General features: G+C 42.8%; 3 protein-coding genes across 5 annotated transcripts in view; 2 read left to right on the top strand and 1 right to left on the bottom strand.

Moving 5' to 3' along the window:
• acap1 (ArfGAP with coiled-coil, ankyrin repeat and PH domains 1) overlaps positions 1-7,155 on the bottom strand; it is a 16,733-nt gene extending 9,578 nt beyond the window's left edge. Inside the window, 11 exon segments of the mRNA XM_076987307.1 lie at positions 538-650; positions 738-812; positions 1,921-2,016; positions 2,189-2,233; positions 2,631-2,814; positions 3,081-3,139; positions 3,267-3,320; positions 3,880-3,930; positions 3,932-4,000; positions 4,593-4,650; positions 6,485-7,155. Of these exon segments, the coding sequence (XP_076843422.1) occupies positions 538-650; positions 738-812; positions 1,921-2,016; positions 2,189-2,233; positions 2,631-2,814; positions 3,081-3,139; positions 3,267-3,320; positions 3,880-3,930; positions 3,932-4,000; positions 4,593-4,650; positions 6,485-6,537 (857 nt within the window). The 5' untranslated portion in view covers positions 6,538-7,155.
• An 891-nt stretch (positions 7,156-8,046) lies between these two features.
• On the top strand, positions 8,047-20,205 carry agfg2 (ArfGAP with FG repeats 2). 2 transcript variants are annotated; one of them, XM_076987316.1, is made up of 14 exons: positions 8,047-9,063; positions 9,735-9,828; positions 12,186-12,301; positions 12,682-12,829; positions 13,064-13,184; positions 13,627-13,731; positions 13,842-13,874; positions 14,838-15,026; positions 15,869-15,953; positions 16,114-16,160; positions 16,330-16,413; positions 17,622-17,744; positions 18,359-18,429; positions 18,738-20,205. In XM_076987316.1, the coding sequence occupies exons 1-14, from the start codon at positions 8,897-8,899 to the stop codon at positions 18,783-18,785; spliced, it is 1,431 nt and encodes a 476-aa protein (XP_076843431.1). In that variant the 5' UTR covers positions 8,047-8,896; the 3' UTR covers positions 18,786-20,205. The 2 variants fall into 2 exon arrangements, with proteins under 2 accessions (XP_076843431.1, XP_076843432.1); XM_076987317.1 differs by lacking the exon at positions 13,842-13,874 and having other exon boundaries at positions 8,052-9,063; positions 18,738-20,202.
• A 314-nt stretch (positions 20,206-20,519) lies between these two features.
• The window catches only part of LOC143488536 (insulin receptor substrate 1-B), a 32,354-nt gene continuing 27,665 nt past the window's right edge, over positions 20,520-25,208 (top strand). Inside the window, exons 1-2 of one of the 2 annotated variants that reach the window (XM_076987306.1) lie at positions 21,152-21,284; positions 21,400-21,460. In XM_076987306.1, the coding sequence (XP_076843421.1) occupies positions 21,430-21,460 (31 nt within the window). In that variant the 5' untranslated portion in view covers positions 21,152-21,284; positions 21,400-21,429. Of the gene's footprint in view, positions 21,285-21,399; positions 21,461-25,208 lie in introns of both variants that reach the window. The other variant, XM_076987305.1, reaches the window with a different exon arrangement.

Raw genomic sequence — 25,208 nt, forward strand, 5'->3', positions numbered from 1 at the left:
TAGATGGAGGTGTGGAAGGTAGATGGAGGTGTGGAAGGTAGATGCGGGTGGAGAAGGTAGATGGGGGTGGAGAAGGTAGATGGAGGTGTGGAAGGTAGATGGGGGTGGAGAAGGTAGATGGGGGTGGAGAAGGTAGATGGAGGTGTGGAAGGTAGATGGGGTGGAGAAGGTAGATGGGGTGGAGAAGGTAAATGGGGTGGAGAAGGTAAATGGGGTGGAGAAGGTAAATGGGGTGGAGAAGGTAGATGGGGTGGAGAAGGTAGATGGAGGTGTGGAAGGTAGATGGAGGTGTGGAAGGTAGATGCGGGTGGAGAAGGTAGATGGGGGTGGAGAAGGTAGATGGAGGTGTGGAAGGTAGATGGGGGTGGAGAAGGTAGATGGGGGTGGAGAAGGTAGATGGAGGTGTGGAAGGTAGATGGGGTGGAGAAGGTAGATGGGGTGGAGAAGGTAGATGGAGGTGTGGAAGGTAGATGGGGTGGAGAAGGTAGATGGGGTGGAGAAGGCTGCAACCATAGTGAGGAGTGGGCTGGCTGCTACCTGCTCCACGTTTTGAAGGCGTTACTTGCTCTCTTGTAGAGATATCCCTCCATGGCGATGCCATTGGCCGCATCGGGGTTAAAATCCATGAGTGAGTCGTCATAAGACATGTCCTGATAACAGGACCACAGACGTGTTAGCAACACATACACACTGCTCTAATAGGCAAGGCCTGGTGTGTGTGTGTGTGTGTGTTTCACCTTTTTCTTGATGGCAGCATGTCTCTGTTCCATGTCCCTTTTCTCTCTTGCAGAATTCAGAACTAGTTGTGTGTGCTGGAGTGAGATATGGGGGAGGGGGAGGGGGACTTTAGACCATTCAAAATCCTTTTTACTGGGCCTTAGGCCACACTTGATCCACTGAGAAGCATTGTTACAGCCTCACACTATAGTATATAGAAAATATGAGGGGGAGTGTGGAGCAATATGGCTTTCTTTAAATCCATCTTGATGATTATTAAAGCATTTTAGACATGAGAATGAAAATGGTGGTTAACACAAGTGAAGCTTTGTCTCTACATCTTCAAAGTCCTTAAAGTGAAATGTCGACCCTTTCTCTGTCCAGACCAAAGGTCAACAGGGTCATTAGTCTAAATTTACTCTCCTCTTTCTAAGAACTCCAACTGAGCTCTACAGGGTTTATTTTTTCCAGTTTCCTTTCATTTTCTAACTTTCTTGTCGTTGACATTTTTCAAACCTCTTCTCAAAGAAGAGGCATGTTTATATAATCCTTTCACTTAGCCTGTCACCATTTCCTGTGCAGGCAGGAAGTTTTGTGGCTTTCACAGGCCAGTGGAAGGTGACTGTGTTTCCTGCTTCAAACGGCTCACATACTAGATAACCAGATGAACAGGCCTCTGAACACACCATAATGCCAGTGTCTTTTGGCCTAGTGCAAAGACAAGCACAGAATCTTCCCTTACAATCTTACAGAAATGTAATGGCATCTTTAATAATATATCATCAAAATACTAATATTTCTTACCTATATATTCTAACTAAATTAAATATAATGCAATTTCATAAAGCTTTGTTCAAATGTATTTTCATGGGGAAAAGCCAGCCAGTGATTTATATTAAAAGTGTGCATAAAAACCCGCACAATCGAAAGGGTGTGCGATTTGCACAGCTTCCTGTTCCTGCTTTAAGGCTGCTGACTTCCTGGAGTGATAGCTGCTCATGGTTTGTACTTTTGACTTTACATTCCTTATAAATGTGATAGCAAAAAGCAGGAAAGCTTCTAGAATCACCTCCATCTTGTCCTTTATGTTAATAAATGAAATAAAATCTGTATTTAGGTAAACACTCATATCACCCCTTATTCTACCATCTCTTGCCATGTTCTGTCTGTCCATCTGTCTGTCTGTCTGCCTGTCTGACTGACCTCATCACTGAGTTGTTTGCGGTACTCCTCGAGTTCTGTAAGGGATTGGTGGCCCTGCTGGAAAAAAAGAGCTTGGGCCTCCATGAGAGAGAGCACCTGTTACACACACACACACACACACACACACACACACACACACACACACACACACACACACACACACACACACACACACACACACACACACACACACACACAAGAGACAAGATATTAATCATCTTTTGGCCCATTGAAGTTCCTATTTAGGAATCGGTGATCATACACATACCGCCATCAGTATTTCAGTCTTCTTCTTGGATTCAGTGACATTGATCTGATTTGAAGACAGAGAAAGGGAGAGAAAGGGAAAGAGAGAGACACACACAGAAGGAGAGAGGGGGACAGAGAGGAGAAAGAGAGACAGAGAGAGAGGGGGACATGATGAAAAGGAATGCTCCTGATGCTCATTTGTTTTGCTGCAAGCTTGTGGCTGGAGGGCAGCTTCTGCCCGTACTAACTGCAGTCTGGTCTACACTGAGGCCCAGATAACAACATGAGCCATAGCAGACCTCCTACGGGCCAGCGTCTACAAACCTGCCCCAGTGGGTACAATGACCACAGAGCTCACAATGCCTTCTCACTGGGCTGCACAGCCAGCTCTAAAGCAAGAGTCTGGTGCGTTGGGGGACGACTCTCTCTTTTTGAGTACATGTGTGTGCTTATGTGCACACCTCCAGGACGTAGTCCAGCGCCCCTGATCTGAAGGCTCTGCGGGCGGAGACAAGGGCCTGACTGGCCTCCTCCACCTCGTGCTGCTTCCCCCGTGGTGCCTGAGCGTTCCTCCCCAACGCCGCCTCCAGAGTCTCGCTGTTACGCTCAAACTCCTTACGTACATCCTTAAAATGCTTGACATCTCTGATAGACACACAAGGACAGAGAGAGGGAGAGAGAGGGAGAGAGAGAGAGAAGAAAAAGGAAGGGTAATATAATGCACATTTGTGTTATTCATGTGTATATTTTAAATGATGGGTTCACTAGCAACCAAACATCTGAGTCATTGCCTGCTAATTCCACAGCATGCACTTATGAATCATCACAATGAATCAAAACCATTGCAAAGGGGAGGCGGCACCAGACCAGCCCTCCACAGACTTCTGTATGTAAAATCAATGGGAACTTACTCCTTCACAAAACCCTGAAGCTTCAGTTTCACTGACTTCTGTGTGGATTCAATAAGTTCCTGCCAGGAAGAACCGATGAAAGAGGGAGAGAAAAGGTCGAGTGGTTACTATGGAGACAGGGGTGGCATAGTTTGATGGTTACCATCAGCAACGGTGAAATGGGCCAATGTGAGTGTCTGGCCGTACCTCCTGGCCACTGAGGATGAAGGACAGCTTCTTGGAGAATTTCTCCAAACAGTCCTGCAGGTGTGATTGGACAGGAACCTTGTTAAAGACTTCTACGCCATCCCCCCCACGACAGCTTCATTACAATATGTTCCACACAGAGGAGGAGGGAGGACCCTTAACCTTATAGACCCTTGTTAAAATCACATCCACATGGACAAACATTCCTCTGGTGTGGATGGCATTATATAACAGCTTCGTCTGCATGCAGTAAGCACTGGCCAATACATGTGGTTGTGACATAGTCACAAGTTCCTCCTCATAATCATACTATAATCATAATCATGTGAATGATTGAAAGTTGCCGTTCCACTGGGCAAGACTATGTGGTTGAGCTTCAGTTGGCCTCAACGAACCCAAGCTGCCCTGAGTAAGGTTCTGAGGGCCTGAATAAGGACCACGTGCTAAACTGGCTCCGTCAACCACGAGTGAAAGAAGGAGGCACCGACTCTGCCTTTTCTGCATTTCTGTTCCATTTTCCAAAATGGAAAATGTGGATTCCATGCACCGTGGCAATGCTGATCCAAGATCAGTTGCTGTGAAGCCAGCGAGGGAAAGGCGCAAGGTCACTCACCCCCATAGTCCTGTCCTCAGAGCAGAAGTGTCCCAGCTCCCTGAGCCCCATTCACAAAGCTCTTACTGCTCAGGCAGTATGCCCTGCCTGCCTCCAGCATGGAGTTACACTGCTTCACAAGCTGTGCAGAGAGAGAGGAGAGAGAGAGAGAGGAGAAGGAGAGAGAGAGAGAGAGAGAGAGAGAGAGAAGAGGAGAGGAGAGAGAGAGAGAGAGGAGAGAGAGAAGAGAGAGAGAGAGAGAGAGAGAGAGGAGAGAGAAAGGGAGGAGAGAGAAAGACAGGCACATCCCCCACAGAGGTAAACATGACATGAACATACAGTACAAAGACGCACAGAAATCCTGACCTCCTTTGTTAGTACAACAGCCCAAACGAGAAGTTCAATGGAGCCTCTCTGCCTTTACTGTGGACTGTTAATGGGAAATTCAACAGGCATGGTTAAAACCTATTGAATTAATAATTCCTCTTTCTAGTTCCTGTAAACAGCGTGAATACTACCTCTCTTCACTAAACAGTCCCAGAGACATTGCTTGGAGAGGAACAGAAGGGAGAGAGTGGCACTTCTTCTGACATTTGGAGTTCATTATAAGCGCACAGTGGAGAGTGTGTGTGTGTGTGTGTGTTTTTCATTTGTAATGTTTTCATGAAATACCAGGAGAAAGCAGTCACTGGTTGTTTATGTGTATTTTGCTCACGCTGGGTTTTGTCTCTCACCTTTTCAAGACGTGTCTCAAGTTCACTCACATTCCCCTCCACCACCTCAATGTCTGCCCTGAAAAAAAAAAAATTGCGCTCATGCCACAGTTCTTACAACTTTTTCTCTCTCTCTTTCTCCCTCTCTCTCAAATTTAAATTGCTTTAACGACATGAATTACAATTAAGAACTGTAGCCAAAGTGCTGAGCAAAATTATATACAACTGCACTGAGGGGAAAAAAGTTGAGAATTACAACAACAAACAAAAGAAAAATACATAAATTCAGTTTAGTATACACACCCACGTAGATTCTCCCTCACACCCCACCCACCATTTGGTAAATTAAGAGCGATTTCCATGATCTTTGTGTATGTATTCATATGTGCATGTGTGGGTGAGTAGCCATCATTTACACACACAAACAAACTCAAAATCACAATGTTCAGGTCCTGTGACTTTCACTAGCTCTCTTGCACCGACACACAGGGGCAAAACCAGGAGATTTTATTCTGTTTTTAATGTAAAGTGATGGACTTGTAGCCAGAAAAGAGAAGGAAAAAAGAAGAAAGCTGAAGGAAAATCTGAAATAACTCTGCAAGGAGAACCCTGTCATTAGTGTAAAACGACCCAACTATTGCAAAATCCCACATAATAATTATTCAATTTAAACGTTCTGACGCTGCCGATCTAGCGTGGTTTGTCTGTTCTGCAAACATGAGTTTGACTGAAACAGTCTTTAAGTTTCCGTAGTGATCCTCCTCTGTGACAGCACACTTCCTGTCTCATGTTTTCATGCTGGTATCGCCTCACTTCCTGACCCCCCCTCCCCAGTCATCACCTAGCAACGGGAGGCAGCAGCTTAGAGTTAACTTAGTCTGGATTGTGTCAGAGACCTCTTTCCCTCTTTCAATCACTTGTCCAGTTTGTTTCATTGTTTCTGTGTGTATAGCTATACATGTTTGAGTGGCTGGTAAAGGGCAAAGATGCAAGGTTATGTAATATCTAACATTACTCTATGCATACACAGGTGAGTAGACAAACAGAGAATGTGTGTATTTACGTATGTCTGACTCTGGCCTACTTCTGTAACCCACTCAAACACCCCCCCCCCCCCCCACCACACACACACACACACACACACACACCACCACACACACACACACACACACACACACACCTGCTACCAAAAGCCTTGGGACTTTACATTTTAAAAACGCTTTTAGTCCACGAATCAAAAGGGGAGTTATTGTTTGCAAGAACTAAATTGACAGCATTAAAGCCACGACTAACATAATAAAAGCAATCCGAAAGCATTACATCTAAACATTCTAGGTACGATGGCTAAAAGGGCGTCAGTTTTTCGATTGTAAGTGTAAAATATAGGCTATGGTAAAAAAGAAAAAAAAGTGTCAAATCTAAATTTTGGTTACCAGTTAAAATGCTGCAAAACACATTTTCCTTAAATTCCTTTAAAACAACAACACTAAAGCAAAGCGCCGAGCGTGCACGTAGAGTGTGCTTTCTCCCTGCTGTATCACTGCTGAGGATTCCCTGTGAGTCATGAGAATCCTGTTCATTCCTCTCATTCACCTAGAACACGCGCATTCTTTCCAGCGCCGGTGGGGCGCCTCAGCACAACCTGCGCATGAACTTGTCTTTCGCGACAAGTTAACGTCAGTCTTTCCAAATGCTGTAGCCTACAATTAAGTTTGTCCTCTCTACTATTAAGTTTTAGGAACTCTGCTAAAAAAGCTTTCATCATCATCAGACATAAAAGTAACAAAAAAACTCGACGTATTGTTAGAGTTGTTACTAGTTTTAAGATCTGAACCAGCTAAACATGAATCGAATGCCATTTTAAGGTCCGAAGATTTATAAACAGATTTAATCGCAGTTTAAAAGTGGCTTACCTGAACCTGGGGGAGTCTTTTAGGCACTCTTCGAAGTCTAGTTTAACTGTCATCTTGACATTTGAAACATGCAATTCATACAAATAATCCTGCTCCTTCTTGAGTCATTAGGGGTCCAAACCTGAGTTCTGACGATTCGTTTTGTGTCCCACGCCAAGTATTAAATGGTGTCCAAAAAATTTGTCATTATTAGTTTTCACAGTAAATAAGACAATGTTCTCCTTTTGTTCTTATAAAGTAGTCCTTTGTGAGAAAATGTCATACTTTCAAAAAAACATTTGGACCATGTCTCTGCTAGCCATACGTCCAAAATAATAATAAGAAAAAGGCATATATAGATATGTATAAAATGCCAATTATACATGTAAGCACCAAGACCAACACACAACTCTCAACTCTTGCCAACGTCGGGTGCAACTTGTCAGCTTCTTCTTCCCTCTCAACTCGCGTGCTGATCAATCGTTACAATGTGCGCCATCGCTCAGACTTCCCTTGTTTATAAACATCTTCACGTTTCGGTTGTACTTAGATTTTTTTTGTTCAGTTAATTAAATCCGCAGTGACATTGATGTTTCCTCGGGGAATTCGCTTTTTGTCGCCGGACACAATTCTTTCAGCTCTCCTGCGCCTCATCCGTCGGTCCACCCCCCAAGTCACTCCATTTCCGGGTTTTGCGCGCTGCCCTCCTCTACCTCGTCGGAAATGTGTGTCAACCTGAGTTCCCTTGATGTCCAAAAATTGTAAAGTGGCTCATGAAAAGGCTAATTGATGGGAAATTTGGGAATATACTAAATTACTTTATTTTATTTGTTATAGTTGCTTTGTTTCTTCTTCTTCTTCTTCTTTCATTCTAATCTAGATTGCAGTGTTTTGTGCCAAGTCATTCATATTAACCATGCATGACTGCTGTACATAGTTACATGAGATGAGTGTTTTGGTACGCGTTCACGTATTCTGTCCGCATCTTCTGAAGCAAGATCAGCGTTTCTGCTGTGCTTTAGTATTTATAATTATTCTGCATTCGAGTACAAGATATATGAGTGTGTGGAGCTGTCGAGACAGGTTGACGAACACTTCGTGAAGTGTACTGGCTAAACCTGTTGTGCCCCACCTGATACCAGACAAAGAAATCACCACACACAACAGTGAATATAGGGCAACAGCCGTTCTCAGGTAAACGGCATCGCTACAGTAAAACTACATAGCTTCAAAAAATGAAAGATGCACGTCGAATTGCACGTGTACACATATAAACACGGAAAGTCCCAGATACACCAGTAAACATTCAGCCCATCATGACCATCTGTCTGTCTGTACGCGCCATACTTAGAAACGACAAGGTGAAAGACAAAAGATTGAAATGTGGATGTGGTAGTCTGTGTAGATTCATGGAAGGTGTTTCTAAAGGCCGTTGTGAGTACGTAATTAAAACTTTAATCCACAGAATATTCATACGCTACGAAAAGACAAAACAGGCCAATTGCGCCCTCTAGTGATAACAATACGCTATTGCAGATTTCAGAGCTACACGACGGACAGGAAACGTTAGTTTCCCTGGTAGGATATCTACATCAAAAAGAATGTCAGACAGCTAGAGAACGATTAACTGATTAAAACTGTCTATAGACGGGTTTTCATTACTGGACTGCTCAGCATTAGTGTAAGACAATGAGGAATTCATATATTCACACCATGTATAGTTAATGGGTCGGAGGACAGCATTTTCTTTTTGATTACGATTTTAAAAAGGGCGTGATAAACACTACTCGTGTCAACAATAAAACTAAAGTTGCTGGAAAACAATAAAAATGCGCACAAAAAAGAGGAAAAGTTTTGATTACACTTTTACTATTATACGTCGTTATTGTTTCATCTATTGCTTGGTCTCCATCCTGTCGCGTTTAGGATAATCGTTTGTGCAGACTAACCGGGCTAAGTTTGTTCGTTCGCCTCAGCTGTTTTTTTCTTTCTCCTTAAAACCAAAATTGTGTCATCGGTCCAAAGCGACGCGTGTTCGCGCAACCACGGGCGTGTGCGCAGCAGCAGATGGTTACATGTGCGGTGAACGAAAAATCAGTAGATCGCTTTTAGTGAGTGAAAAATGGATCTACGGCAATGAATAAATAAACAGCGTGGTAGTAAAACTCAAGCGGACAAACAGGCGGTTCGGTCAGTCGTGACTTGGGTTCAGGAGGGGGGGAGAAAGCCTACGCGTGAAAGATCTCCGTTTCAAGTCAGTCATATGAAGACCAGCCGCATAATCGCTTTCATAATGCGGGCGTGAGTAACATACCAGAGTAAAACGGAGGGGAACCAAGTGCAGCCTAACGGAGGGCCAGTTCACGGCTCGCCACCTTAGGCTCGACGTCTCCGACAAGCGGGGGTGTGTGTGTGTGCGACCGAGACACCAGTATGTCGAACCGAAAGCACCGGGACAACCAGGAGATATGTGCCCGCAAGGTACGGGAGCTCGCCCAAATGGGGGCGAATAAACACTGCTTCGAGTGCAGTCAGCCCGGGGTGACTTACATCGATATTACAGTGGGCTGCTACGTTTGCACATCATGCTCGGGAATGCTGTAAGTGGCCTTAAATATGTCCATGGCTATCTTCTATTCCGTCGTTATGTAATTTTGAGATTTTTTCTATTAATATGCCTGTTCGCCTGCTGTCGAGGCTGTTCGTGTGATCAGACAGGATCATATATTTGGCTATTACGTGTGCAGAGGAGATCACCATCGGGTAAACCCCGAGTGTCTCAGCACGTCTGTAAGACACGCGTCTTGCAGTGTTTACATTTTAATTCACTCCATAATCACAAGTTTGTCATTTTCAGGCGTGCCCCCATCGCGCCTGTCTTACGTTTCATTTCGTCATGGTACCAGATTTGGCGTCATTATAAGCATTTTTGGGCATGTCAGAAAGCTACCCGGTCCAGCGCTGGATTAGGGACGCAGATATTTCCTAATGTACTTTCTGATATTTCCATGTAGACTTCATAAGTAAGCTAATTCACCAGCACAGAGAAAGAAAAAATATATATATATGTGTTATGCATTCATTGTTGTCACCTTCATCCTCACACACCTGCATCATCATAACCTTGATTAATTATTTTCAACAATTTCCATGTTACATATTCCGCATACTCATAATCTATACCTATGTAGCCTATTTCGTTTTTTTATGTATTCCTTTTCGCTCGTTTGCTTATGAATTCGCGGTTTTTAACCTCTTTCTTCTTTTTCAGGAGGGGACTCAACCCGCCCCACAGAGTCAAGTCCATTTCCATGACAACCTTTTCCCAACAGGAAGTAGAGTTTTTGCAAAACCATGGCAACGAGGTGAGTGGCAGGCAGAACTGTAAGGGAATGATGCTTTCTGAGTTATATGGGCGGTACCCAACCATTAACCCCTCCCTAATGCATTCGACATCAGCGCATAAGCCACACCTAATAATAAAACTGTGAACATACGTTTGCAAGCTATGTTTCTGGACAATTTTACATTACCTGGTCGCTTTACAAAACACATATGCTTTACTTGTATTCTGTCAATGTATGTAAGTTATGCAATGTATGCAAGTTACTGAAATTATTATTAGGGGAAAGTATCTGTCGTCAGTTCAAGGGTGGGCTTGAATCACCCAGTCATTAAAAATGCAACATATGCAACATTTTATTACCTAATAATAAAAATTTTAAAAGATCTTAGAAGAAAAGTTGTTGAAGTTAATTAGAGTGGGAAGGCATATAAAAGAATCTGTCATACAATTGGAAGACATTTAGCACCATTACTGCTCCTCATAGTAATGGTTGTTGGTGCATGTATGTTTGTCGAAATAATCAAACAAATGGGTTAGACCCATGTGGTTGCACCTTGGACTTGATCATATCTGTTTTAAAGAGTCTGGCTTAAAACAAACAAACATTGAGCCTGAATAGTTTGTTATGGTTGGAAACCAGAGCATTCCAACATGGCCACCAACACAAGACTGGTAAAGCCCACCTTGATGTTTCAGATTACTATTGCGACAGTTGTTTTGTACACAGATAACTCGATGCTGTTGCATTTGGAGTGCCTGCTAATAAAACACAGTGTACTGTAAACAAAAACAAACAAACAAACAAATAAAAAAACTAATTCCAGGTGTGAAGCATGATATGCAATATGCTCTGGGGTGGGATGCATGCTGTCTTAGTGCCACTGAGGAACCAACAAATTCCAAGCTGTATGAACAAATTCTGCAGGAGAACGTCAGGGCTTCTGGCTTTGATCTAAAACCAGACTGGGTTAGGTCACGCAGCATGACAACAGTCCCAAACACAGCACTAAATCAACAGCAGAACAGCTCAAACAGAAGACATGCTGGATTTTAGAAATCTTTAGTCCTGATCTCAGTCCCACTGTAATGCTGTGGGTATGATCTGAAGCAGGGAGTTCATGGAAAATAATTTGTAAGTTGAAACAGTTTTGATTATAAGAATATGCCACAATACCTCCTAGTTTCCATGCAGGACTGATCAGAAGTTACACAATTCTACTGACATTTTACTGACATCATTTTACTGACATTGGTCAGTAAAGCAGGGAGCACTGCTGATACAATATTCACACATACAAGGCTGATACAAGGTTCACACTTTTCACTTTGGTGATTTTGGCTGTTTAAACTATTTGTATAATAAGATATGGCTCTGTTAAATTTGTATATTGTTTGTTAAATATGACTGGAAACTGCTGGTAATACAAAAAACTTGCAGCTGTATCTGTGACATGGTGAAATGTTGTCTTTTAATAAAGTGTGCTCTTCAGACAGGTCAGATATTTAAAAATGAGGTGTAGGCTATTGGGGTTATGCATACCAATTTAAAATGGGGTGTAGACTATCAGGGTTATGCATACCAATTTTAAATGAGGTGTAGGCCATCAGGGTTATGCATACGAATGACAAGGCGACACGGAAATCGTGTGAATAATTGTGATGTTCTTGAATCTGAAGTGGTTTGACCCACTCGTGCTCTAATGGTCTCCACAACGTCTCTGGTTCCCACCACAAGACCATCCTGAGTGCAGCCGGGGGAAAAAATCACAACAACAACAGCGTGTCCCTAATTGTGGTTATAGAAAGAGTCTCTTTCCCGTTGGTGAGCAGACAGGTCATGTGGGGAAGGGAATGTGGCAGTTGCCTGGTGAATGTGTGTGTGTGTGTGTGTGTGTGTGAGTGAGTGAGAGAGAGAGAGAGAGAGAGTATTTGGAGGGGGTGAGGGGAAGAGACTCAAGTGCACAGAAACTTGCATTACCACTAAAAGCCGCCCATTCGTTCCACCAATAGTCCACTATTAATGATTTGTTGGTGGTAAATTTTTATGATAACGGTCCTAAATCACTATTCTGTGAGTCAGTTCTCCTTCTGCACAAATGGTGTGCTGAGCGTAGCAGATGTGCACTGTAGATATGAAGAGGAATGAATAGCCATTGACCATTGTAACTGCTTGGTTGAAGAATGTGTGTGTGTGTGTTATGAGGCTGAGGAATTACAAGGCATTGTCATATTATCTGTTGTGTATTGTTGGCCCGACTTCATAATTTGTCGCCCAGCATGCAGGTCATTGATTAAACACATGACTGATCACATGACTGATCACAGGTGCTGAATGGGAGTCTGAAAAATATTTTTTTCATATTGTGTAAACTGCAGGTTGGGAAGAGGACCTGGCTCTGTACATTTGACCCAAAGACTGATGGCTGCTTTGACACACGCGATTCACAAAAGTTTAAAGAATTTCTTCAGGATAAATATGAGAGAAAGAAATGGTGAGTAAATGCACATCTAATATTGAAGTGGAAGGGGGGGGGGGGTATGTTATGTCATCATTTGTCAAAATTTTGAGTTAGATGTTCCAATCATACAACCTTGCGTCTATTTTTCCATTCACCAATCTGTTTAATACATCCATCCATTTGTCTGACTGTCCATCCATCTGTGAATACATCCATCCAATCATAACACTTATTGATCCTGAAGGAAATTGCATCAATCAATCCAACAAAATGAATCTATCCATCTGTCCGTCCAACCGTTCATCCATCCACACGTCTGCCCATTCATCCACGTTTCTGCCCACCCATCCACGTGTCTGCCTGCCCGTCTCTTTACTCTGGTGATTCGTATGGAACATCTTTTAATTTTCTAGGCATTTTTCTAAGAGCAAGTCCAGGAGGGAGATGGAGGGTCCATGGAGCCCGGGGGTACAGGCTGTACCCGCCCCCCACGGCCCTGCTCAGAACCAGCCTCCCCCCGGACATGCGCTGAACCCCACTTCCCGGCCATCACGCACTCTGGTGAGAGGGACAGAAACAGAAAAAGAGAAAATACATGAGGATTTAGAACTAATAAAAGAGAATGTTGTGTGTGCAAAAAATGGGTGTGCAAGTCAGTTTTTATTCGGTCAGAATAATATACCTTACATTTACGGCATGTATGTATACCTAATCTGTAGTCTCTTTTATCTTACAAACCTCACAGGTAGGATCTATAAATGTATATATGTCTGTCTATTTGTGTCCCTCTGTAAGTCCCACTCTCAGTTATCGGCATGGGATCGTCCTCCAGTTGTGGCTTCAGCGGATGTCCGTGCAGAGGTGTTCACAGCACGACCCACTCGATCACAGAGCTTCAGAGACCCCACCATTAAAGGTATAGTTCCCTCATCTCTCCACTCCTCTCCTCCGCTCCTCTCCCCTCCCCTCTATTTTGATTTCTCATATTGTCTGACTCTATAACATAATCAACATGCTTTGTGTTTTAATACCCTGAAAATATTTTTTTTGCAATGATTCACTTCATATTGATTTTAAACAACCTCTCCAGATTTAATTTTTCTCTCACACACTGTTTCACTCTCTCATGCTCTCTCTCTTTCACTCTCTCACATTCTCTTTCACTCTCTCACTTTCATGGTCACACTCTCTCTCTTCCTCTCTCTCTTTCTCATTCTGTCTGTCACAATGACACATACTCTCTCTCTCTCTCACTCACACACACACACACACACACACACACACACACACACACACACACACACACACACACACACACACACACACACACACACACACACACACACACACACACACAGATTCATTATTAGGTGGAATGGAGAGGCAGAGGCCAGGGACAATTTCACCAGGAATGGGACCCCAGAGCCGCCTCCCCTCTTTCCCTGCTCTCCCACGTCCTTCAGGTAAACACACACACACACACACACACACACACACACACACAGACTCATACATGCCCCTTTTTATTCCTAAGCTGACTTCCTTTTTGTCTCTATGTATTCCACCCTCTTAGCAAGTAGCACTTTCAAAAACAGCTTCACGCTAGGTAAGCCGCATAGTCTAATGGCTTGTGTGTTTATGCATGTACTACCGTCTCAGTGATCTGCCTGGCCACAAGTCTGAGGAGAAGCTAATGGGTCTCAGGAAATCAAAACAGTAAAAAGCTGTCAGTGTGTGTATGTGTGTATATGTGTATACGAAACATAGTCAGAGACTGACCCTGCAGTGGTTATTTTTCTTACCTATATGCCTTGTGCCTCGCATGTACCTAGAGTGTATTTCAGAAATGCTTGACTTTATCGTTAGCAGTGGATGTGCATTGGGCACGCTCGATCAGCTGTTCCTCTGTCAGTGCTTCTTTAATCTACCCATCATGCCGAGTGTGTTTTTGTAATATTTGTGTGAACATGTAACACAACCATCTGAGTTGGCTGAGAGGAAAAAGGATGTTGGGTATATGTGAATCGATATCTAAATGCCAGCAATGGCACTGCTGTTGTAGAGGGCTCTGCAAGTTCTCCAGGCTGGGACTTCAAAGCTCTGTGTCCCAGTGTTAGAAGGCCAAGCGGAGACACTCTGTTCTCTGGTAACCAACAAATACAGAATGAAGAGCTGTAGAGGAGAGGGACATTTTTTGCTAATTCCGGGCAAAGTTATTAGGAGTGTTGGAATTGTCTAATGATTAACGACCTTGATTCTGCAGAATTATTTCACACACAGCTATACATATTTGCAATCACAATTTTCCCAATTAAAAATATGCTTTTTTGTGAACTGCATTTGGTATGTGGAGAAAGAGTGCTATGTTCGGTAAGGTTTAGTTGTCCTTCATTAATGAAGATGAGTATGTAATGGGCCAAATGGTGTAGTTCAGAGGTTCACTGACCACAGTGAGCTAATGAAAAGCTTCTTAATTTGTGTTGGTGCTAGGACAATGCTGATCCATGGATCCATGTGTGGGTTTCCCACAGCCAGCCTTGTCTGACTGACCCTCATCTACCCGTTTTAGGTCGCACGATGTCCTCAGGAGGCGGAGGTCCTTTTAGGGCCTTTCCTAAATCTTTGAGTCTGGATTTTGGTTCCCGTGGCCCCGCCCACAGTGTCCTAAGCCCTCCGGCTCCACCCCCCATGTCTCAGGATAGGTATGCTGCTGTGTCTCAGCTTGACAAGACTTTCTCCAACAGCACACCTGCCACAGGTAACTGTCCACTGACTGCATAGTCCCCGTTTTGCTTATTTCCCAGATGAGTAAATTCATTTGTCAGCAGAGTAAAAAAAAGCCACTGATGCTTTTTCCCAAGGCTTTGTTAAAAGAGTGTGGCTTTGAATGTCCAAATGTATTAGTTAAAACCAACAAGGAAGGAGGGTTTCACAAGAGAAGAATTAGTGGATGAAGTGGATGAAATATGGATGAAGCTTAGTTTGTTTGACAATACTAGATGTAACTTAGCTGTCATTTTAGCTGTCATAGCTGTAAAGAATTGTGTGCCAATCTCAGTCAGAGCATAACCTGGTGAACAGGTTGTTATGCCTTCTCTTGAGAAGACTGAGTTCTTACCAGAGCACTAACTCAGCTGATACCACTTGCCATTGCTCTTTAAATTGTATGTCTGTCTATGGTTATTTGTGCTTCTTGGCAAATGTCTAACTTGCAAAACACTAGGTAATGACATTGACTCCTTTAGTTTAGTAGTAGTCTGACTCAATGGTATCTTGAATTTTGGCCTATACGTACTATTTCCTAGGATGAATTCTGTGATCGGATGCAAAGCACTTTGTAAGTCGCTCTGGATAAGAGCGTCTGCTAAATGCCGTAAATGAAAATGTAAGACTTGCTCCTGAATTGTACAGATAACTTGATCCCTGGGAACCCTTAAGAGAGAGTCATCTAAAATAACTTCAGTTGAGCTAATTGAGCAACTGAATGATGATGAGTGGAAATTAGATTTCCATAAGAGAAATGGTATTGGTTCATCAATAACATTATGTCAAAAACAGCAATAAAAAGGGTGATTATACTCTGTATGTGTGCTATTGTAGTTGTTTCCACAGCTCCCTCTAGTGGTCCTCCACAATACAGCGCCCTGTTTGGCAACAGGCTCTCTTCTAGTTCCACCCCTGCAAGGTAAGATGCTATAGGTTGTGCAAAAAGCAAATGTAATTCTTACTCAATCACGAAAACACTCATGGTGAACATAAACAAAATCAGGACTATGCCGGCGCGAGGGTTTCTTATTGCTACAGTATTTCCATGGTTTCGTGCCCATTAAGATTCCTTCTTCTAGTTCCCCAGGTGTTCCAGAGGTCACTTCTGCTCCTCAGACATTTGCAAGTGAGTGAATTTATTATTTATTGGGATGAATCACAGCTGTTAACAGTAAAGAGGTAAAAACAGAGCACATGACTGCTCATCTCTCTCTTCATCACTCTTTTTATCTCTCTCTCTCTTTTGTTTCTCTCTCTCCATTTCCTTCTGTCTCTCCCTTCCTTCTTCCCTCCAGATTTTTCCAACCCGTTCAGCTCTACAGCCAGTGGCTCCCAGCCTGCTCTGTCACCAAGTAATCCCTTCAACAGCACATCCACAAGTAAGCCATATCCCCTGGGCTTCCTGAATCAATCTCTTATCCTTGTAATGGGTCTACATTAGGTGGATTACTGTTGCTTGATGCAGTGTTATACACACACACACACACACACACACACACACAACATTGTACTTAATTTGTGCATTCTACAAGACAGGACTGCTTGAATCCTGGATTAAGATGAATTCTAGTTTGGATCTAATTTGAGTAAATTATTTCTACTGTATGTATTTTTTAACTCGGTCTTGTTATGACTTTCAACCAATGAATCAAAGTAAAACTTTATGTATCTTTTAGAATATTAATGGCTAAATCTAACCCCAAGCACAAAACAACAGATATAAAACATAATATGTTATAATAGGTTTAGTTTAGGGAGTTTTATGGAACTTCTGCTCCTTTAAAATCAAATAAACTTTACTTCTAGAAATGTTTTGAAACAAAATAAAGAAATACACTGCCAAGACAAACAGTGATGTCACCTGGTCAAAGTGGGTTTTCTAAGACACATTGCAGGCTACGGTCTGGGAAACACGACACCCTGCCTTATATCCGGAAGGCATTAATCATGTGAGTGCATTGAGATCAACCCCTCTTTGTATGGCACTCCTGTGTCTCATACATGCCACTGTAAGCCACCACCACCAGCCCCTACATAATCTATAAGTCATGGGATATGAAAGCCGAACACTGAGCGGCGTATTCATGCTGTGAAACGTGATCCGTGCCAGCCCCGTCATCCTGCCACTCGTAGCACGGGTGAGATGGGATAGCCCCACGCTCGGGTGGGGGTGGGGTGGGGTGGCCCGGGGGCAGCCAGGGGGCCTCTGGCATGTTACCACGTTACTATGCCAGCAGTCTGAATCCACTGAGTGACGAATCTTGGCAGCTGGGACATCTGATATCACAGCTGTTTTAACAAATATTGTTAGTCGATGTTTATCAGAAAGTTTATTAGAGAAACGGTATTTCTGCATAAGAGTTCAACATGGTGAGCTTGTGCTTTGCGCATAGTGAAAATCCAGAGGGGTAATACATGACTGTTACCCACTTGAGACATTGAGATATATCCGTACACACATAATATACGGTTAGACTTTAGCGAACAGAGCTCAGAGACACGCAGGACAACCTGAGACAGTAACTCTTCACAGAGCACAACACATCTTTTGGTTGAATTCTTTGTCAGTTCTGCTCCTGGTCAACAGGTGACTGCAGTACAACCGTGACAGCATCTTCCCCAGCTGTCTTCCCTCACTCCGCCTCCTTCCCTGCTCCCACTACCCAGAATGCTTTTCCACATGAGAAAACCAATAAGCAGGAGGCAAATGGTGAGCAGAGACCTTCTCTTCTATAATCTCTATGTACTGTAGATTAACTGACAATTTCAACAGAAAACTATCTTGATGCATCTCCGTTTACTTTATAATGGACAATACAATATGAAGCACATTTAGGTAGATTACATAGATTAGCTAGATTAAATAGATTACTATGTGTAAATAGACACACATTGTTAAACACTGGTTGTCTCATGATTTACTTTGTAAATAAGGAAATTATTAATGTACAAATAGTTTCACATATGGGACTGCAGTTCCAAGTGAAACAATATCTCTTTGTAACTTATCATATTTTTATTCTTGAGCTGAAAATATATTAAAAAAACATACAAACAGCTTTGGTAAAAGATCCTCTTCTCCTCATCTTATCATAGTAATAATGGTTTTCATTCAAAGCTCGACATTTATGTTAGTTTACAATACTGTTTATTTGGCATGTTTGCTGGCATTATTTTTCATGTCTGTGGTTGTAAAACATGTGAAACATTTGTCTGTGGTTGTTAAACATGTGAAACATTTGTCAAGTTCTAAGATATGTGAAACATTTGTGTGCCAGTGGTACTGGCTAGAAAAGGTGTCTGATTGTTGGCACACTGTTGTAGGTTTCGCCCCTTTCCCTACAACCGAGTCAACCACCAAAGTCCAGCGACCCATGTCTGTCAACCCATTTACTGTGAGTAGCAGCCAGTACTGATATGATGCTATATGTGAGAGCTCGTTTTAAAAACAAGCTAGTTAAAAAATGTACAAAAAAAAAAATACAATTTAGTGTACACACATAATTTAGTTTGAATCGTGTACCTTGAATGCTGCTGTTCCATTTCTTTACCAGGTAAAAGCAATAAAATTTAGTTAAAAGTACTCTGTATCAATGTTCACGAGTGGCTGATTTATACGTGTGTGTCCTTGTACATGTGTCATATTGTACAAGTATGTTTGCACGTAGTCGTGAAGTTAATTCTTATCTATTTGTTCTCTCAGGGAAATGTTTACCCCACCAGAGGAGCGTCACTGAACCCCTTCATCTGATCCAAACACCTTTTGCCCTTTAGTGGTGGTGGCGAATGTGTGTGTGAGAGAGAGAGACGGATAACTCTTAAGATCTGGTGCCATTTCAATGCCTCTGAGGAATTCCCTTTCTCACATAGAGGGAAAATACACATACCTGCCCACTTTTCTTAGTGTAGGTTAATATGTGTGTATTAAGGAGTTTATTACTTACGTCTGCACTCTGTGTGTGTGTGTGTGTGTGTGTGTGCGCGCGCGTGCACGTGCATGTGTGTGTGTGCAAACTACAAATCAAACGTTTGTGTATATCTGTGTATGTTTGTGTATTTGTTTGTGTGGGTGGGTGTATTCATGCCATACCTTGGATGTGTTCAATAATATAAATCAAGTCATGGTGCAATTGCAAGATAGTTCATGTTATAGTTCATGTACACACACGCATATGCCTGCATACACACACAAACACACACAAGCACGCACGCACACACACACAGACACACACACACAAACAGCTTTTACCTCCTGCTTCTGCCTCGTCTCAAAAACCTTTTCTAGTCTCAAGCCTCCACCCGACTAAGCTGTATTTCAGCAAAGACTCTGGCGTATCAAGTTCCAGGCATTAAAGAAAGGCAGAGGGCAGCAGGCAACTCCTGTGTCATATATTAATACAAGCTGTACATTCTTCTTTAGCTCTGATTGGCCAGCTTTCAGTTCTCCCAATGCATGTTAATAGGAGAGTGTTAATGAATCGTTCCTTTTCATGTGTTTGTGTATGTGTGGGGCCTTTTGCATTTATTTTAACCTGAGCATTTTTTTTTAAGATCACCTATTCAAACCATGCATTAGTTTGCATGCATGCCAGGAGTGAGAAGCTGTTGAATGTACTGCAGTTTCGGTGATTTCTAACATGTATATGGACCAAATATTTTCACATTCCTATACTTTATTCCTTCCCCCTTTTTCTTTCATTTTTGTACTGTTTCATTTAAAAGGTTTTTTGTAATGAGAAGTGTTCATATGCATAAAATGCTATTAATATTTGTTAGAATCAGTGTGCATCTAATTGTTTATTATATATATTATGGAAATCAAGCATTACCTTGAATTTGCTGCTTATGGATTTCATGCAATATATATTTTTAAAATAGCATTTACATTTATATTTTTATCTGTATAATATCATCATTGCATTAAGAATGTATTTGCACTTCTTTACGGCTTTAAACTGGAAATTAAAAAGAAAGGTATTACTTTCACCTTCAGTGTGACCTAGCCTAATTATTATTTCAGGATGACTGCAGTTTTCTCAAAATAGATGGCAGACATTATAGCTGTAATGACTAGAAATTACCGGCAGATGTCGCAAATTAATTGAACCAAATTAGAGACGGATATTAGCAGCTTTCAAAACGACTATTTGTAGCCCATTCAAAATGGTAACGAGTCCATTAGAACTAATCCGCTGTTCTTAATAGTTCTTAATACTTTCTAATATGTTGTTTTTTAATAAATAACGAAGAACGCGCCGAATAAATTAAAATTCTACCGATACAACTTGCACTTGTTTTTTTTAATAATAATTATTTTATATTTATTGGTAGTTTCAGTGTAAAAACAGTGTAATCTCAGAAAAATGTTTACACTTGAAACAGTGGGTGAAAATGGCTAGTAAAGTTTGCAATGTTTGGTCAGGACGGTTCCGCAGCGAATGAAATGTGATTCTGGTTGGCAGCCTGGTGCTGTGGAGCCTCTCTACCCGTCTCTGCTCTCACACACTCTTAACTACAGAGGGACGATAAGTGACAGGCCCACAGTAGCACCGTGTGCTAGGATTTAGAGGCGGGGAGCAGTAGGGCTGTATCGTATTGTAGCTACAGTAATGGGATTTAACTACTCGGGCTAGTAAATAGACTAGGACGCAGTTACTTGCAGACGGCGCCGCGTGTGCAGGTCTGTACGGCTGTGCGCTCGCGCGGTCCAGCTCGTGCAGGAAAACGCTCCATTTAGCTAATGACATTATTTTTGGAAAGGGGGAAAAACTGCACGAACCTCTCTCCCCTTGCGTAAATGACTTTTCTGAAGGGAGAGAGGGGGATCAGAGATATTTTTGTGGTTACCTAGTTCGGTTAAACTTACCGGTGAAGGACAAACGAGCCCTATCTGCCGGAACCATGGAGAACCAGGCAGCCGAACCCTCAACCTACGAGGATGTTCGGAGAAGCGGATATCTCCGCAAACAGAAGTCCATGCACCGGCGATACTTCGTCCTGCGAGCAGCCTCGGAGCGTGGCCCGGCCCGGCTCGAATATTATGAAAGTGAGAAGAAATTTCGCGGAAAGGCGCCCGTGCCCAAGAAGGTACTGGTGCTGGAGACGTGCTTCAACATCAACAAACGGGCCGACTCGAAGAATAAGCACATGATCGTCCTGTACACCCGCGCCGAGAGCTTCGCGGTGGCGGCGGAGAGCGAGGCGGACCAGGACGGGTGGTACCAAGCGATGGTAGACCTGCAGTGCAAAAGTAAGCGTGCAAAAATCACACACATACTCCGTCGGCGGCGCACTCACGTGTGCTACGTTCAGCGCAGTTAAATTCACGTGGCAAGTGTTGACGGCCTCTTTAACTTTGTTTACAGTACGTGGGATTTCAGAGGAGTGCGAAGATTATGAGTTTGCAGTGGAAGGGTGTAATGTACCGTAAGCCCCACTTGTTTTATGGAGCTCGTCCGCACCGAATACTGCACGCCATAAAACGTGTGCTTTTAGTGCAACCGATCTGTCGTGTAAGATCATTTTAGTCACTGCTGATTTCCTATTTCTCGCATTTCTTTATATGCATTTCATATAAAGATGCAATTTTTGGAAAATTGGAAAACTATTTGCAAATCTCTATGTGCAAGTTGTTTTGAGGTCTTTCTTATCCGCGCCGCCACGCGGAGGATATTGCTTATCGTGGACGTTCAATGAAGATAACTTCCTCAGACAGTTAACAACATCGCCAGAGCGGCACAACAAACAAACAAGACATTTTCGTGAAGAAGACTCCGTGTTTCAGAAGAACCCGTTCTCACTTGTGTTCGCCTTCTTTGCTACAGCCGAACTTTTGTCTGGAAGTCAGTGCCAGAGTACACACTTGTGCATGCTTTTTTCCCCTCTGTTTGCACTGTGCTGCCACTCATACACACAAAAGCTCGCAAAGTAATTAGTGAGTGCACAAATACAGTTATTTGCTTATGAAGTTGGAGTGTGTGTAGCCAAATGCTTCTGTTCGGTATCCAGAATCGCTTTAATGTGTGTATCCTGAGCAGAAACGCATGCCCCAGTAAAGCCAGAGTTAGATGCCATTTCCAACAAGGCATGTGTGAGCTAGCCTGCACTGTGTCAAATGACTCAGAATCTCACGGCTATTATGCATTTTGTAAGGGACCGGACCTTCAGATAGCCCAGAGCAAACAGCAGTGAAAAGGTCAGTGACGATGACTCTCTCTCGTAATCAACCCATCTGCCCGCCTCACCGGCCTTTGGCCTCAGGAGATATCGCTGATAAACCATGTGACCCATGTTCAGCAAATGCGAACTTAAGGCCAGTGTGCATATACCTGTCGTGTGTTATATAAAGGCGAGTTTAGTGAAGACCTGCTCTTTTTTAATTTTAGGTGTAAATCACGACGGTCGTTGTGATTTAATCTTAATTATAATTGCTTCATGTTGGGTGAGCTAGTAACACTGATGACCAGAGCTTGTGATTTGCCCCCAAATCAATCAATCCATCCATCCATCCATCCATCCATCCATCCATCCATCCATCCATCCATTCAGTCCGTTGTTCACTTACTTGCAAGCTTACAAGAAGAGCACACGTCTCACTCATATACACCAAGGAAACGTCTGTTATCTGAATTTCATTTATTGCAGTTAGTTTTAAGGAGAGGAAACCAGCAATCAAAGTGTTCATCTAGTAACCAGCATTTCTGGGATAAATGGAGCCTTTGGCATGTAACATAGTGTATGGTACTATAGCCTTCTGCACTGTACTGGTATGGTATGGTATTTGCACCCATGAACCTAGAGGAACACTGAATTATGGGTAGGGGGTGAGGTGAAGCACATAGACAAATATTTTCCCATTGACAAGGTTTCTGGAGCTTAGATGCTCAGTTTCCTCTGCCTATTACTTCTACAACCACAGCTAGAGGATGGAGACCACAGTTATTGGAGGGTTTAATATGTGGAAAAGTTTGGAAAAGAAGGGAACATTTTCAACCAGCATGTTTAAACAATGCTGAACAATGTAGTTCAGAAACCAAGTGTTGACAGACACACTCGTGCTAATACAGACCCAGACACACATTCATGCACGTACACACACACACACACACACACACACACACACACACACACACACACACACACACACACACACACACACACACACACACACGTGAACACACACACACACACACACACACACACACACACACACACACACACGCACACACACTCAGCAAAGTAGGTCCTGGGAAGCTTACTTGTACAGAAAGACCTGGTGTAGGACATACAGTGCAGGGTAGATATTCCAGTGCTCTGTATTTGTTCAGCTGTGAGGTGCCATGACAGAGGACAGCAGTCCACACCATCTGACTGGTCCACACACACACACACACACACACACACACACACACACACAGAGTAGTGAGCTCATAATCTGTTAGGGTGTTATACACACACACAGAACACACACACACACATACATTACATACATTATATATATATATATATATATATATATATATATATATATATATATATATATATATATATATATATATATATATATATATATATTCGTATTTGTATTTAATTTGAGATATATGATATATTTGTATTTAATTTGAGATTCAAGTAATTGTGTTTCCTTTTGCTGTGTCTGCACATCAGGTGCAAAATATCAACTGTGTGAAATGATGGCAAAGCATCAGAGGGCTGAGTTTATTTACAATCACACTGCACCACTATGCTGTCACTGCCTCTAGGTGTGTGTGTGTGTGTGTGTGTGTGTGTGTGTGTGTGTGTGTGTGTGTGTGTGTGTGTGTGTGTGTGTGTGTGTGTGTGTGTGTGTGTGTGTGCACGCTCACATGTGTGAAGGAGATTTCAATCAGTGGCTGGTGTTTAAAAGTTAAACTCTTCTACGTCTTGCTTATCTCCATAATGTGATGGTAATTATTGCCCCTGTGAATGTCTCTCTCTACCACACACAGAGGAGGGAGGCCCGTGCTATTTTAACTCCTTTCTAAATCTGCTGTAATAGCCTGGATCACAGAAGCTTGTGCCTGTTACATGACTATTTCCTATAGTTTAACCCCAGCCAGCACTGCATTACAGCACGTCTTGTCCTCAGACACAACTAAAACATACCCTTTCCCCTGAATGACCTTGTATTGGCAGTCTGTCCAGTGACTGGGATAGTCTTGTGCTGTCTCACTAGTATGCCTGTTGAGTCAACTGCCACTGTATACTTTGCAGTTACATAAGACGATATGATTGTGTTGTAACATAGTTACGCAGGACGGTGATGATAGGTTTTGTCTGTCTGTCAATTAAGTCCCTTGTTGTGTAGATTACCCAGCTTCATTAACACTCATGTACAACAAAACCACACAAATGTTCATGCGCGCACACACACACACATGCAGACACTCTAAAGCTAACCTCATTCTCTCATTCCATCCCCACCAGAAATCTCTCATTTTAATTGGCAGAATTACGAGTGGGACTTTTATTTTTTGACTGTCTCATAATAGCCACCGAGGAGCGTGAGGTCACTGGGTCCCTTTGATCGCAACCCGTGAGATTTTTCTTGCTTGCCAGTGCTGTCCAGGAAGACTGTTTTGAGGTACAATTAAATGAATAGCTTGAGTTTTAAGGGAAGCAACAGTCAGGCTTTCGCTGAGGCCCCTTTTAGGGCAAGAGAGGTTCTGGGAAATGATGTCCGTGCAGACATTGTGAAGCTTCGAGACCAAACGTGTTTGGCTTTGTGTGCGGCTGGAGCCGACCCAGGCCATGCTCAGGAGATCGTGCCACTCAGATCCTCTCTTTGACCCTCAAAAAACCCACATTGCCAAACAGTGTAGAGCCTCCATGCGTAAACATGCCAATTCGTTTTCTTGTAAACACGTTCAAAAGGTATGACCCGATTTTGCAAACCGGTGACATCTCTGCCACCTCCTTGGGTAACCAGATTTCAGAACTCCTGCGCAGAGTTTAGGTTACTAGCCTGCTGTCAGACATACACTCACCGGCAACTTTATTAGGTACATCTTGCTAGTACCGGATTGGACCCCCTTTTGCCTTCAGAACTGCTTTAATCCTTCATAGCATAGATGCTCTATTGGATTGAAATCTGGTGACTGTGGAGGCCATTCAAGTACAGTGATCTGCGACTCAC

The sequence above is a fragment of the Brachyhypopomus gauderio genome, unplaced genomic scaffold (genome assembly GCF_052324685.1).
Source record: "Brachyhypopomus gauderio isolate BG-103 unplaced genomic scaffold, BGAUD_0.2 sc52, whole genome shotgun sequence".
Classification (NCBI taxonomy): Eukaryota; Metazoa; Chordata; class Actinopteri; order Gymnotiformes; family Hypopomidae; genus Brachyhypopomus; species Brachyhypopomus gauderio.